This window comes from Eleginops maclovinus, chromosome 15 (assembly GCF_036324505.1).
Source record: "Eleginops maclovinus isolate JMC-PN-2008 ecotype Puerto Natales chromosome 15, JC_Emac_rtc_rv5, whole genome shotgun sequence".
NCBI lineage: Eukaryota > Metazoa > Chordata > Actinopteri > Perciformes > Eleginopidae > Eleginops > Eleginops maclovinus.
Window position 1 is genome coordinate 13912986 of NC_086363.1, and position 15336 is coordinate 13928321.

Genomic DNA, 15336 nt, shown 5'->3' on the forward strand with positions numbered 1-15336 from the left:
ACAACTACATTTGTACTTTATAATATTATAATTAGTTGCCCTATATAGGTTGTGTTGACACAACACATACAGTACTTTTAAAAATAAACCTGCTAATTTTATTTTAGTGAAGTCTAATAGTAGTGCAAAAGAAAAACACTTGTGCTAACTGTTGCTAACTTCCATCTTGTGCATTTGATGTACATGGTCTATTATTTAAAATATGCTACACTGAAGAAACTTGAAACATAATATCTAGTTTTCGTTATGCTAAATAGGCCAACTCATTATTTATCCCCAAGTTACACAAAGTTGCTTACTGCCAAGTTGTCATTTAGTTGCAAGATAGTCAATTAGCATTAGCTATGTTGAGCATGTTTAGCTAATTTCTGGGCAGTTAGCCTACTCAGAGTGCACCATAGTTAGTTCAGTCACAAAGAGTTAATTAGCTATGATTTTGAAGTAGTACCATTAGATTCTACGATACAGCTAACATGACCCTGCAGAAATTCGTTTTTTATTTAATGAGCAGGCTTCAAACATTAAAGGTGTTGTTAACACCGGCTTGTGAACAAACCCACCTTGCTGACTTCACTCTGACCGTACCGCCTCCTCTCTACCTGTCTGAACGGGGCGTGTTTTACTCCCGAAGGAGCCTCATATGGTTCATTCCACTTCACAAAGAATTTCTAGGAATAGCTCACCAGCAGAAAACTTTGAATCAAGGTGAGTTTTGTTTACAGAGTATTGACTTTTTTATTGAGTTTTTAAAGGGCCATTATCATGCTGGGATTGATTAAGGCAGACTTCACATGGAAAAATAATCAAACCATTTGATTGGGAATGGTAGCTTACAGTTGAGACTTGTTGTCTATCCGTGGTCTTACATAGAAGAAAGATAATGTTTAATCTTTTTAGGACTTAATTGTACTATTATTGCTATACTAAGGATGGGCTGACACCAATGTCTACTCTATTTTTTAATTCTTAAACTGAACACTAGTGCTGTTTATATATCTTTAGTTCAACAGTAAGGCCTGATACTTGATAGTTGTTGCCACAAGGTTCACTGTGATCATTTTCATTGTAATAATTTCAAACCCTTTGCCTTAGTATGATACATTTTTACAAGAGATGCTCAGCACTTTTTTCGTTTAAAAGTTGTATGTGTGTAGTTGTATTGTAAAGAAGGGGTTGTATGATTTCCAGTGCTGCATTCCTGTAGTTCACTTTTGGTTGGAGAACAAACACCTGTAAATCACAGTTTGTAGATTTGCACTATTCACATTAGCTTTTTAAACCCCTGCATATTGTATAGGACAAACAGATTTTATGTAATCTTTGAATGTTGCTTTGGCCTGGATTACATCACCTCTCTTTCCATAACTTTTTGGTCTTTTTTGCAGATAGTGTATTATTGTTGGAGTCAAATCATCACACTCTAACACATCTCAACAGGCCTTTCCTCCGTACACTTGCAAGTTTAAACATTTTTAAACTGTACCCTACAGCTGCATAGAGAGGGAACAGCACAAGGAGAGCAGAATGTGTTCATTAAACCTAGCCTTGCGGCAACACATTTTCAAACAGTGTACATTACAACTGGGCTCCCCAAGTAACAGGTATTTCTGTTGACAGCCCCAGTCTTCACAAGTGTGTGTCTGGGAGTGTATGAGTTGGGATCTTTTAATTCATAACAGTTTCATAGTTCAGATGTGGAATAAAGTAAAATTGGTGCAGTGTTTGGAGATTGTTGTTTTGCCTGGTCTCTGCATGAGATTCGTGTCCCTGCTCGTCACACATTCCACAGCTTTACCCTCCCTGAACCTCCTCCGCTCTTCTCCTCTTTCTTACATTGTACCTGCCTGATGTCTTCCATCCATTCCCTCTTTATCAAATATATAAATTATCCAGTATACTTCTGCTTTTCTTGGCAGCGCCGTACAGCTGTGTTACATCTCTTGTGTTTATTGTGTTTTCTACAGTCTCATCTTATTTTCCTTCTGGCACCAGCCTGTACATCTTTCAGTCTGTGTGTTTCCTGATATCTTATTTATAAATGTATCGGCTGAGAGGAATACTTCAGGGGCTGCAGTATCATTGCAGAGATACTGCGGAAGAAGCATTAAGAAGATTTGGAACAGAAACACTGAGAGATCTGTGTCTGTTAAATGTTGGCCAAGTTAATGTGGATGTTCCCACAGGATGTTAAGAAACACTTAATCCACTGACTCATGTTTTGTTTTTACCAGATGTTTCCTAATCCTCCAAACAAAAGAAAGCAAGAAAAGAGTCAACATATCTTATCGGAATTTCCCCTTTGTGGGATTAAACAGAGATACTGGGAGGTTTTTCCTTCCAATATTTCTTTTGTTGTGCCTCTTGGATGGCAATAGGAGCCTCCCGTCTATAATCTATGCACCTCTTTCCTTTTAGAACAAGGCAATGATCACAGCCGCAGAGTATGGAGAAACATCATGGGAGCTGTCCGTGCAGGTGGACCAAAAAGCTGGAGATGAGTCCATGAAGTTTAAGCTGAGGGTGAAGGGAGACTTGCACATTGGTGGCCTCATGCTTAAATTGGTGGAGAAGATCAGTAAGTGCCTAAGTATAACTGTCAGAATGTAATCAGATTCAATTTTGGTTTGTTTACCTGGTAAAAGCATACTACATTTGCCTTTGTGTTAGGCACAGAGTCTTAACCTCCCCCTGCTGCCATAATAAGTCTGTTAGTCAAGCCACACCCTTGTTTGCCCTGTATTTTTCTACACTGCAGTGCCATTGTTTTGCCACAATGCATTGGCTTGCATAGCCTGAGGGGCCAAAGTTCAGCCAGGATCTGATCTGATATCTCTTTACATAAATCCAGAGGAGCTAATGTAGTATGAGGGCAACAGTAAGGTGGTGTGAGACAAAATAGATGACTAAATAGCTGGTCATCAACAGACGGATTGAAGCACAGCACCATAAACATGACGTCAGGTAGACTCATAAAACCAGACTTTAATCATGCTCAGTCACCCACACAACAGGTACAGGAAGTGCAATACCCTTCAAACGTGTGATATGACAATAACATGTATTTAACTTAATGCGTCTGTCTGCAGAGGCTCCTCAGGACTGGTCAGATCATGCACTGTGGTGGGAACAGAGGAAATGTTGGCTGCTCAAAACCCACTGGACCTTAGACAAGTATGGAATTCAGGTAATTAAGACTTAAGTGATTTAATTAAGTTTTTATAATTGTGCTGATCATTGATATGTTTTAATTTCAATCATTTATTTCCAAGAACAATTCAAATTTCCCAGGAAATATCTATCAAATCATCTAGTTTAAGGTCAATGGCACACTACAGCACTCGAGTATAAATCATACTAAGTGAATTCTATGTGTGTGTATGTGTTTTTAGCTCTTTAAAGCCTGAAAGAACATGTGTGATTTCAAGTCAAGAGCATGTTGTTAGAACATTGTTAAGCTTGAATCCCTAAATGAATATGGTGAATAGTTCACTTTTAAAGAGTAACAACCAAATTAAGGGAAGGAAAAAATGTGTGCAATGCAAATGTATGTGTCATTACCGCTCAAAAACAGGCTTATTGTTGGTGTCTATCCATTATACTCTCTGTATAAACATTTTCAAACAGGAAAAGTTCCTTAAACCCAGCTAAGGTTACATAACTCAAATCAGCTGAATAAAAAAAGGAAAGTGAATAATTATGGATTTTGCAGGTGTGGTTAAAATACATTTTTTTATACACAGGCAGATGCTGACCTGCGCTATACACCCCAGCACAAACCCCTGTTGCTGCAGCTCCCCAATATGAAAACCATCAAATTGACTGTCAGCTTCTCCAGTGTTGTGTTCAAGGCGGTGTCAGAGATCTGTCAAATACTCAGTGAGTTTCTCTCTCCTTAGTACATCTCAGTAACTTTAGATGATTTATATAAAACTCACCCACCTTCCATATTCTCCCTGATCTCTTCCACACTGTTCCACTGTTCCTGCTCTCTCTCAGACATCAGAAGATCAGAGGAACTGTCCCTGCTGAAGCCTCCAGAGAAGAAGAAGAAGAAAGGGAAGAACTCGGCACAGGAGGACATCTGGGACATCGATTTAGTTGGTGGGGGTCCAGCAGGCACAGGTACTCCTTCTTAACGATGCTTTAAAAAGTTTCACAGTATAGAAGCACAGAATCTGATTATCAGAATCCCTTTATTCGTCCCACAGAGGGGAAATTTTAATTTGCTACAGCAGCAACAGAGTCAATTATAGATGTGCAGGAAGTCTGAAAAAAAATGTAGTGTAAAACTTTTATATGGAATAGAAAAGATGCATTGGCTAGAGAGAAATTGAAATGTTTCCTGAAGATTCCCTATGTTATTAAACTTGCCTTGCCATTGTTAATATTCCTCTTGTGGTTTTGATGAAAATAACGGCTATATTTACTAAAATTAGGTGAGAAAAAGATTCATAATGTATGTGATGCCCAGCCCAGGGATAGCATCTTTATTTCAATGAGTTACTTCTACTGTAGGAGGAGATTGAGAAATGAAGAACTTCTATATATAGTGCTTCTGGGATCTGTCAGTCTGCAGTTTCATCAGTGAGAACTGAAAGAATTGTTTAGTATGTTCTTCAGGGTTTCCCCAACACTGAGTATCCGGTTCAGATTTCATGCCATCCTAAAGATCCCTCTAATAAGGACCTTTGATCTCTGCCAATTTTAATGTCGACCCAGTTGGTACTTTTTCGTGATTTGTGATGCCTTACTTTGTCTTTACGAGTCTCACATCTGTCAAACTTTGATCCTAAATTTTGCTTCTTCTTGCGAATGTTGTGCATTTGCACTTTTGTTACGCGCTCTACAATCTGACGATAAGATGATCTTAACTTCAGAGAATATGCCCACTCCTTTTGGCAAATCAGATTTGAATAAAAATATCTACATTTCTCGTGAACTAGGCCCTATGTACAGCAAGACAATGACAGCCACCTACGACCCAGAGAACGGGATGCCGGTGTCTGCCACGAGCCTCTGGTTTGGAGATAACCCTCTAGCCGAATCTCAGCCCAACCTGCCCCCTGCTGAGCTGGCCAAGATGTTCCAGCCGCTGGAGCTAGTGGACAAAGCAGTCCACAGTGCAGGGTGGATAAAACTACAGTTCATTTCTTGCTAATGTATTTAAAACTAGCAGCGTCATGTGATTTAGAGGATAGGCCTTCTAATTGGTTGTTGCTAATACGATTGACAGGTGGTTGGACTCCTCTCGTTCTCTTATGGAGCAAGACATTCAAGATGAGGAAAAGCTATTGCTTCGCTTCAAGTACAACGTCTTTTTTGACCTCAATCCTAAAGTAAGAGACCCCCAAATGTATCCCTTGAAAAATAAATTGACGCCATTTTGGAATGAATTTGAGTGTAGGCTTTTGTGTTTTAGTACGATGCCGTCAGAATAACACAGCTGTACGAACAAGCTCGCTGGTCCATTCTGCTGGAGGAGATAGACTGCACTGAGGAGGAAATGCTGATGTTTGCTTCATTACAGGTAAACAACATGAAGGAAATAAGGTCCTGTATGTGTAACAGAATGCAGTCAAAGTTTTAGTACTTAAAATGATGGCTCATCTAACTCAAAGCTACCAAACATTCCGATGCATACTTGTTTTAATTTAAGAACTAATCTATCTCATAGCACTCCTGATTTAAAGTGGATTGTGATCGTCGAACCAGAGTTCTCAGAATGGTAATGTGGTCTAAACTGTATGCTAATGGTGTCTAAATTAGCTTTAAGTGCAGTATAGGGGTGTCTTGGAGCTCTGAATAGTATACCCCTGGGAGGCAGGTTTATGTCTAAAGCCACGTTAGAACGTGTCAGTGCTTGAAGAATATCCCACTTTAGAAGGATGGTGGGAGGAGAGAAAGAGAACTGTAGGAAGAGAGATTTAGCTACAGGAAAAGTAGGATTATACTTCCCCATCAGAGACAAATTGCTCTATAGAACTAGACTGTGGTAAAGTTTCAGCTGTGAGGACATCTTTTTCTCTAAATTCCAGGCTATCTCTAATCCACTCAGCTGTTATTTTGCAACTGTTGGGCGAGTGATTCAGAAATCGCAGTGATTCAATAAGATCATTGCACTCACCTACACATAGATTCAATGACTGGCCCACTCTGACTCACGACTGCCTTGCATAACTCCTCAAGTCATAATGACCGGTACTTGATAAAATATTAGGCCATTGCTCATAAAAAAGAGTTAGAAGTTTTCTTCTTATGGAGTAACAAACTTTCATTTAATTTAATTTTCAGTATCATATCTGCAAACTGACCCTCTCGAGTGAACCACTGGACAACTCCAACGAACCAGAAATAGATGAAGTAGAAGCTGCTCTGTCCAACTTGGAGACGACACTTGAAGGTGGACTCCCTGACAGAATTCTGGTAAACATATATTTTATAAGTCACTGGAGTGAATATTAACTGTAATTTGAAGGTTTTTTAGGGTCTGTTACAGTAGAACACCTGTTTTTGAGCAGGAGTGATAGGTAGGCCTCCGATGATTGCATGTCTTAACACGGTGATGTCAGGAGAAGGCTCGGGATAATTCACAGTTGTTTGTCCCGCCCCCAGGAAGACATTACAGACATTCCACAGTTGGCAGATTCCCTACGGCTGTTTAGGTAAACCCACCTTTGTTCCTATCACATGAAGATGTAATGCAAATAACCGAATTAAAATGTAAAATACCTAGCTGAAATTTATGTTTTACTTGTCTCTTAAATGTCTAATGTCTCGTGTCATTAAATTGACCTAACTTGTGGCTTGTGGTGGTGATTTATGGGACAGGGGTAAAATATTCTCTATACAATATAATGCTGTTTGGCTTACAGTCTTTTACTCTTTCTTTCTCTCCTAAATCAGGCCAAAAAGACTAACTCTGCGGCCGTACAAAGAGTACTGGTTTGTTTTCAAGGACACCACAATATCCTACTACAAGAACAAGGAGACGTCCAATGGAGAACCCATGGAGCAGTTTCAACTCAGAGGTCAGTTCTCCATGTGTTTTACTTCAGTCCAAATAAAAAGTTGAATGTTATTGTCCTGCCAATGAAGCTGCAGTTTTGTTTTTTGTTAATATTTGCATATCTCTTGTGTCATGCTGCTCTTCTTCTGTTGTTAAATTAATTACTATCTATTCTGTTATAGGTTGTGAGGTAGTCCCTGATGTCAACGTAACAGAAAAGAAATTCGGCATCAAGCTACTGCTCCCAGTTGCTGACGGGATGAATGAGGTGTACATCCGATGTGACAATGTAAGACCCCCCTCCTCTTCCCAATAAATATTTCTTCCTATTCTTCCTCTTTGTATATCCCTGTAAAGTGTGTGTATATAATACCGGCCTCATATTGTAACTGTCCAGGAAACACAGTATGCCAAGTGGAAAGCTGCATGTATCTTGGCCTCTAAGGGCAAGACAATGGCTTACAGCTCATACAAATCAGAAGTGAGGAACATCCAGTCATTTCTGCAAATGAAGAGCCTGGCGCCCCCTCCTGGACAGGCAGCTCCTGACCTCGAGTCGATGGATATGAATGCTGAATGTTTTTTCTCCCCGCGCTACACCAAGAAGCACAAGACCAAACAGGTAACGTATTCTTGAGTTTGTCAAAAGCCATCAGTGTTACATAACTGCAATCACTAATATATTTCTAAATCTGCCTTTGAAAGCTAACTGCACGTATCCTGGAGGCCCATCAGAACATAGCACGGCTGTCCCTGATGGAGGCTAAGATGCGCTTCATCCAGGCCTGGCAGTCGCTTCCAGAGTTTGGTATTAACTACTATATTGTCAGGTACAGTCCCTATATTTCTTTTGACATATCTGAATAACTACATGCTGTTTCTTATCGATAATTTGGTTGTTTTTACTGGTGTTCAGGTTCAGAGGCAGTAAGAAAGATGAGATTCTGGGGATCTCATACAACCGTATGATTCGTATCGACATGTCCTCCTGTCTACCTGTCACCACATGGAGGTTCTCCAACATGAAGCAGTGGAACGTGAACTGGGAGATAAGACAGGTGAGCCATATGATATGACTTCACTTCACTCTTGTTGCTACTTGGAGCATTGCCCCAAGACTTCTGAGACATGAATCCTTTGTTTTGTTATTCCAGGTTACCATAGAGTTCGACCAAAATGTGTCGATAGCGTTCAGCTGTTTGAGCTGCGACTGCAAGGTGGTCCACGAGTTCATTGGTGGGTACATCTTCCTCTCAACAAGATCTAAAGACCAGAACGAGACACTAGACGAAGAACTGTTCCATAAACTCACCGGAGGCCAAGAATGAGGAAAGACACAAGCCTATGTCTCTTATCTGTTGTTTTTTTACGTGTGGTATAATGTGAAAGTACAGCATTCACCTCCTGACACAATGGTAATCCTAATTGCTAAACAAACTATTGCCATAGAAAATGTAATACTGTACACTGTAAATTTAACATTTTCACTCACAGAAAAATAGTAGCATCATCATTTTTATCATTATACAGTCATAGCAATGTACCCTGCACTAGAAAAATAATGACGTTGATGTAAATATTTAGTCAAGATTCTCTCAAAACGTGTATGCGTTGATATTTGGTAGAATTCAGATTTTTTTTTTCCAGGTGAAGAGATGTACATGTTTCAGATAAAACATTTTGTATACAATCATTAAAGGCTGTTTTTTTTAGTATTTCACAACTTGTTTCAGATTTGTTCATTTGCTGCTACACACAATACTTTTAAATGAATTAAGTCATCTTATTCCATTGTAATGAGTGTTGCTACTTAAAATCATGAAATCAGTATTATTTTGGAATGCATTTAAAGCTATACCCACACTGTAAACTGCTGCCACACAGCTTTAAAAGAGAATTATGAAAATAATATTCGCAAGAACTCTAAAAAATGTCTTTATCAGAAGGGCTTCAATAACTATGACTTATAATATACTTCCAGAAACTAACAAAGGAAACTAAATACTGCAAATCCTACAGTAATGCCAGGTTAAATACAACTTTAATTAAACTTTCAGGTTTGCCCTGAGCTCATCATGTCCTTGTGTAGTTGTGACATGGACAGTAGTAGGACATTTAAAAATTACTTTTGAGTAAAAAAAGTGACTCAATGTTTCTCAGATTGCATCACTTATTTTAGTTTGACCAAATCTTGCTATTTCTTGCGCAGTGTAGGCTGCTCTCTTGCTCTTTCAGCTGCCTTACCGCCTGCTGTAGTGGGCAGGTTGAGTTGGCACATTGTGTAAACGCAGTTATAAAACACCAGATTGGGGCACCATGATGGAAAATGAAACACACCCACCCAAGCAGGGAGATGACGTGTTCACACATCTGCCTCATTTGCACCCCACAAACTTTTTTTGAATGCAAATCAGCAGGATAACCCCATACTGTATGTTGATAGGTAGGCTATCAAGTGTATGCTTTTATTTAACTTTTCAAAGTATACAATTTAGTGTTCAGGAACTCAAAAACAATAAGTATTTGTAAAATGATTCAAAACTGTATGGCCATAATTATAGCTTACAATTTAAAGTTAATCCAAATAATCAGATATTTATGGCAAACAGTATGTGGATCATTTTTTTTAAATGGAGAAATAATTTGCATATTTTCAATATATTGCAACTCTGATATATTCCACATCTTTAAAAATACAGAAGCATTTACAAAGAAGATATAAGATACCCCTTGATAATACAATATCATATGATATTATATTGCAAAATGAATATGTCAGAACAGAGTTCAATTTTCATAAATAATGAAAACCTAGACTGGGAGTATTCCACATCTTTTCACTGGTAGCTACTGGACAACAGTATGCTGTGTGTACTTGTAATACTATAGTAATGATAAATGATTGTAACAATTATCATAACCTAAAAGGAATACGCAAATAAATCTTCAGCCAAACGTTCAAAGTGTATACGTTTTGGGAAAACGGTAAAACTCCCTCGTATCGAATAATACATTTACATTGATCGATGATTCTGAAATCTTTTTTCAGTCAGACGCATATCCAGTGCTATGATGAAGCGTGGTACGCTCAACAATCTGCAATCGATTAGTCGTCCTGGGATGCTAGGGAAATGAAAGCTAACACGTGGAAATAGTGATTTGCCATATTTTGCCTTTACTTCAGGGTTGTTTAGTGCCTTATTGAAACGTGCCTTGCCAGTGCTATTCCGTATTTTTCTCTGAGGGTGACAGCTATCTCTCATCTGAGGGACGAGTTGGTTTAACCGGCTTCATTATGGCGGACAACGTAGACGATGATTCTCTGTACAGAATTAAAGAGGGGGACTACGTTGTGATGAAACGAGGAGATATCTTCAAAGCTGTGCAAATTCAAACGAAGAAGTAAGTACAAAACTGGAACTACTGAAAAATAAACCCCAAATGTTTGGCTCTTTTAGTTTATTGTCATGAAAGGAACAAACTGGGGATAGCTAAAGAAGAAAATGACAGATCACTAGTGATATATAGCAGCATCTGTATGATGGATGCTGTAAAGATGTCATTCTTTTGGTTTTTATTGTTTTTTGTCTGTATGATATACTCACAGGAAGGTGATTTTTGAGAAGCAGTGGTTCTTCTTGGATAATGCTGTGGGACAGTTGTACAGCACTACATTTGAGCTGGCATCTGGAGGGATCCTGCAGCCACGGAAGCCCAAGGACACAGAGAGCTCCACCGGTGTGTAACCTGCTGGGAAATACAACAGCAGTCACATCCATGTTTGAGTCATACAACTGACACTTTTGAAGTCTTCAGAGCATTATTATTATATCTGTTATTCCTAGGCTGTATGCATGAACTTGTAAAGACTACTTGAGTGATCTCCTTGTATGTGTCCATCCTCAGATACAAAGGGAGCAGGCACTGACAACAGGAACATAGTGGACGATGGAAAATCCCAGAAGCTCACCAGGGATGACATTGAGACGCTCAAAGAGCAAGGTCTGAAGGGTCAGGTACATAAAGAGTGTTGCAATTACAGATATAAATGTGTGACGGTATTGACAAATGGGTCTGTTTGTTTTAAGAATTATGTGCTAAATGTTTAATTTACTTTTTATTGTCATGAAAATCAAAAAATAAATAATTGGAGCATGCTTATAAGTATTGTCAATCCATTGCTTGAACAAAAACTATTAGTTTCACATATGAGCACCATAATTAAATTCAGGCAGTAGCTGTACACGGTCCATTGTACAGAAAATGTGTTTTTAATATGCAGCAGAAAATAGTCCCAACCATTGCACCATTAAGTTTGACTTAAGTTTGCTAAAAACTGCAGAGCTCAGATATTTCAAGAAATAACTCAACCTTTTTAATTAAAGAGAAAGTTAATTATTTGTGCCCTATTGTGATGATTGAAGTGCTACAGGCGGAACGAGGAAGATGGGAACCTTATCTTTTAAATTCTGAGAAAAAAGGTATAACAGATGAGAGAATAGAGACAATATGTGTATGTGCTCCACAGGAAATCATTCAACAGCTCGTAGACAACAGCTCCACATTCAAAGATAAGACTGAATATTCCCAGGAAAAGTACATCAAGAAGAAAAAGAAGAAGTGAGTCACTACTGATGATGCATCTACAGTTTTCCTCAGACTTAAAAATAAAGTAGGTTGCGGTGATTAGTGTTATCAGTTGTTCTCACTCCTGTGCTTTTCCAGGTATGAAAATGTTGTGACGATTCTCAAACCTTCCTGTCGCATCCTGGCTTTGATGTACCACGGCCGGGAACCAGGGAAGATCTGGTGAGTCAGCATGTGGAATAAGAGCAAGTGTGAGTGTTCTTCACAGCACAGACAGACAAATATATGATGTGTGTGTTTTCCTCTGATGCAGCCACCTGCGCTATGACACACTGGCCCAGATGTTGACTCTGGCAAACATCCACGCCAGCAGTAAAGTGCTGGTGTTTGAAACTTGTGCTGGCCTTGTGCTAGGATCCGTCATGGAAAGAATGGGAGGTACGTCAGTCCTGTGAACTTTGCTGTGGCGTTGAAATTATGAGCTTTTCTGTCTATTTTCTTCTTTCCCTTTTTTGTATAATCATCCACTCTTTCCTCCTCATCCAGGCTATGGCTCGGTGATCCAAATGTTCCCAGGAGGTGGGCCCGTTCGTGCGGGTGTGGAAAGCTTTGGCTTCCCTGCACATTTTCACGATATGCTGCATGAGTTTCCCATCTGCCATCTCAATGCCCTGCTGGCAGGAACTCTGGACACCGCTGCCAAAGATTCCAGTGCCGGTAGAGCTTTCATTTTTATTTATTTCAAAATATATTCACGAGTACTGCTAGTCCATGCAAAAGAGAAGTAAATATTTCCTGGGTACAAGATCACAAATGCTGCGTTTTGCGTCATAGTTTTATCCTTATGTTTTACTGATAATCTGAAAATATACTTAGATTCTGTGACTTTTCTCTGATGCAGATTTAAAGGAATCCGACTTGGCTGCAGAGGAGAAGCCTGAGGCAGAAGGGCAGGGCGGTCCAGAGGAACAGAGCATGGAGACAAACATAGGTGATGGAAGCCATGACCCCAAGAAAGAAGAGGAGGAGAAACGCAGAGAAGCCAAAGTATGCCCACTATTTTATAACCCCACTCAGGACTTTCCAACAAGAATAATCCTGTGTGTTAGATCTGAAGAGAGAGAGCCCTGATGTCATGTTGTTTGTTTTTTGTTTTAGGCTCAGGAAAAAAAGGTAAAGCAGGAGGAGAAGCGGAAGAAGCTGGCTGCCGCTGCTTCCCTGCTGGAAGGCAGGAACGCCGACGGGTCAGTCTCAGATTTCTCCTGCTTTCACATTTCTGATCCACAACACCCGTCTCTTCTCCTCCTTCTCTTTCACTCCCACCTCTGCTTAACTAATTCTGGATGGCGCTGTGTAGTTAACAACAATAATTAAAATAGATCTACAGGGATTAAAAAGTGATGAATGATTAGAGTGGTGTTAAGTATGTCCATAACAATCTTCCTCCGAGCTCACTGTGCCCTCACAAGGAGAACAAAGTGATTGCTTTGCAGTTTCCTGTCCTATATTAATGAAGGACTTGCTTTATTGCTGTTTATGATTGATGGATGAAGGGTTGTGGGGGTGACATATGAGCCAGAGATAGTATTGATCTGGTTAGCCTTCTTCCATATCATAGCAGCTTTACCATAGGCAGTACCACAGCTTTTCTTGCATGCCATAAATCAGCCTCTTTCACTGACTCGTATCCAGCATCATAAAATCTGAAATGAAGGTCTACAATAGGCATTAAATCGACATCCTTCACATGCAGCACCGCAGAGCTAAATTCCAATTGCCTACATCCACATTTCCCATAACACAGTGTATGGTTTACAGTGTATTTCATGTTGGACAGGTTTGCCTGATCATCTGTTTTGTTCCCCACGCGCAGGTTGGTTATAGCGAGCCGCTTTGACCCGTGTCCGGTCCTCATGGCCCTGCTCAAATTCCTCTCCCCCTCCAGGCCTTTCGTGGTCTACTCCCAATACAAAGAGGTAAGATCATGGCTAGGGTTATTTACCGGAGCCACAACAACAAGTTTGATGTCCCCCCTTAATGAGGATAATAAGTTATCTGCGAAAGAGCTCTCATTAGCTGTACGCAGCTTTTTATTGCTTAGAGTTCCAGTGGGAAATGTCCTTTTTACATTACAGCATCCTGTCACTGCCAACAAGCCACAAACAAGTCCTTGCCATTATTACTTGTGATCCCCCTGCGTGTGTTTGTTGAATGCTCCTAATTCTCCTTTTTCATCTCTTCCCGGCTCATATCTCTGCAGTGTCTGGTCGAGTGCTATACAAAACTCAGGGAACAAGGCGGTACGGTCAACCTGAAGCTCACAGACTCCTGGCTCAGACATTATCAGGTACATTTTAAACTCTAAATCTACACAGTCAGGTTTGAGTTACATTGTTAAAGCTGGTCTACTTAATATTTTAATATTAACAATGGATGAAACAACGAAACTACAATAGGCAGCTGTTATCAAATAAAAAAGGTTGGAAAGCACACCAACACAAAGTTATTGGCTAGCTTGTTAACATAGTGAAGCTTTTAAATAAGTGGAGATAAAAGAAATGGGGAATGTGGGACCTACATTTGTCCTATGGAGACAAACACTTCTCCCTATGAATGTTAATGTAGTTCTATGCTTTATGGTTTTGTATCAGGCGACCCTTTGCTAATTGTTAGCTTGAAAATGTTATATTACTGTCAACCATTGTAGGTTTAATACTATCTCTTATGCATGTTAGCATGACTTTAAATCAATAAAAGATGATCAGAATTGTCATTCCATTAATTGATTCAGTCATTAAGAAATACTTTAATTAATACTAGAAAAAAATGAAATTGATATCCTCTCTGTTCCACTGTGTTGCTACTATTCCACCGTTGCAGCGTCAATAATTTGCCATAAGCACCCCCTGATCCGTTTTTGCAGAGACTCCCTACCATTTGCTCTCATTGCCCATTTTTTTTTTTCTGTGTACTATGCAGCAGCTACATGTGAACACTTTGTTTGCATACTCTATGCCCTCCCTCAGGACTTCAGTTATATCCAACCAGCCTTTCCTGTTGAATCAATGTCTCCTTACTGTATGTGTTGTGCCCCTAGGTGTTGCCTAACAGGACACATCCCGTGCTGCTGATGAGCGGGGGTGGGGGTTACCTCCTCTCAGGAACAACAGTCGCCGTGGAGCTCTCCAAACCTGCTGGCTCGCGAAAAGATGAGGAACCAGCACCAAAGAGACAGAAAGTGACAGAGACCGAAGGATAAACAAACAAAGGGCAACTTAACAACAGCCTGTAGGACCCCCCCCCCCCCCCCCCCCCCCACCAGCATTGACTTCTCTTTCTGCTGAACTGATTTGACACGTGTGGAATAAGGAAGACGGCGTGTCTGGTCTGCATTCATCAGAGCACTTTCTCCAGTCTTGTGTCTTCAGATCAGTGCAGAGGGAGGCGTAATGCTGAACAGTGAACTATGAGCCCGTTAAGCGCAGTACGAGGTCAGAGGATGTGTTATGTAAGGAACTGCTGAAATCATCTTTATGTCATCATTTCAATCATTTTTTAAAAAAGCTTTCCAGTTCTAGGTTATAACTTTCTTATTTTGTTATCTTGCTGAAAGTGCCATTTGTCATATGATGCAGCTTCACTGTGGGATACCTCTTTATTTGCTCTGAATAAAAAAAACACTAGTAATGAGCTCGATGTGGGAACACTTTTTTTTCCTGAAATAATTAGAGAGATATTTGTTT

At 39.8% G+C, this 15336-nt stretch overlaps 2 protein-coding genes and 1 long non-coding RNA gene across 3 annotated transcripts; 2 read left to right on the plus strand and 1 right to left on the minus strand.

The window, feature by feature from the left end:
• Positions 1 to 611: 611 nt before the first annotated feature.
• Positions 612 to 8721, plus strand: fermt1 (FERM domain containing kindlin 1). Its single transcript, XM_063902029.1, has 16 exons — positions 612 to 705; positions 2416 to 2575; positions 3087 to 3184; positions 3741 to 3876; positions 3997 to 4122; positions 4944 to 5127; positions 5234 to 5336; positions 5420 to 5527; positions 6292 to 6423; positions 6613 to 6662; positions 6904 to 7028; positions 7189 to 7295; positions 7404 to 7628; positions 7712 to 7836; positions 7923 to 8064; positions 8161 to 8721. The coding sequence occupies exons 2-16, from the start codon at positions 2425 to 2427 to the stop codon at positions 8332 to 8334; spliced, it is 1986 nt and encodes a 661-aa protein (XP_063758099.1). The 5' UTR covers positions 612 to 705; positions 2416 to 2424; the 3' UTR covers positions 8335 to 8721.
• Positions 2973 to 10878, minus strand: LOC134876856 (uncharacterized). Its single transcript, XR_010167504.1, has 3 exons — positions 10612 to 10878; positions 3940 to 4141; positions 2973 to 3115 (listed from the first exon to the last, which is right to left on the minus strand). It is a non-coding gene; the product is annotated as an uncharacterized LOC134876856 (long non-coding RNA).
• On the plus strand, positions 10109 to 15283 carry trmt6 (tRNA methyltransferase 6 non-catalytic subunit). Its single transcript, XM_063902031.1, has 12 exons — positions 10109 to 10408; positions 10614 to 10744; positions 10913 to 11022; positions 11535 to 11626; positions 11732 to 11815; positions 11907 to 12031; positions 12140 to 12310; positions 12495 to 12640; positions 12752 to 12837; positions 13467 to 13569; positions 13854 to 13940; positions 14691 to 15283. The coding sequence occupies exons 1-12, from the start codon at positions 10302 to 10304 to the stop codon at positions 14850 to 14852; spliced, it is 1404 nt and encodes a 467-aa protein (XP_063758101.1). The 5' UTR covers positions 10109 to 10301; the 3' UTR covers positions 14853 to 15283.
• Positions 15284 to 15336: the final 53 nt, after the last annotated feature.

Coding starts and splice junctions, on each gene's coding strand:
- fermt1 (XM_063902029.1), top strand. CDS start 2,425: ATGATCACAGCCGCAGAGTATGGAGAAACATCATGGGAGCTGTCCGTG. Junction 6,424..6,612: donor GACTCCCTGACAGAATTCTG/GTAAACATATAT, acceptor TCCCGCCCCCAG/GAAGACATTACAGACATTCC. Junction 7,296..7,403: donor TGTACATCCGATGTGACAAT/GTAAGACCCCCC, acceptor GTAACTGTCCAG/GAAACACAGTATGCCAAGTG.
- trmt6 (XM_063902031.1), top strand. CDS start 10,302: ATGGCGGACAACGTAGACGATGATTCTCTGTACAGAATTAAAGAGGGG. Junction 11,627..11,731: donor ATCAAGAAGAAAAAGAAGAA/GTGAGTCACTAC, acceptor GTGCTTTTCCAG/GTATGAAAATGTTGTGACGA. Junction 12,838..13,466: donor GAAGGCAGGAACGCCGACGG/GTCAGTCTCAGA, acceptor CCCCACGCGCAG/GTTGGTTATAGCGAGCCGCT.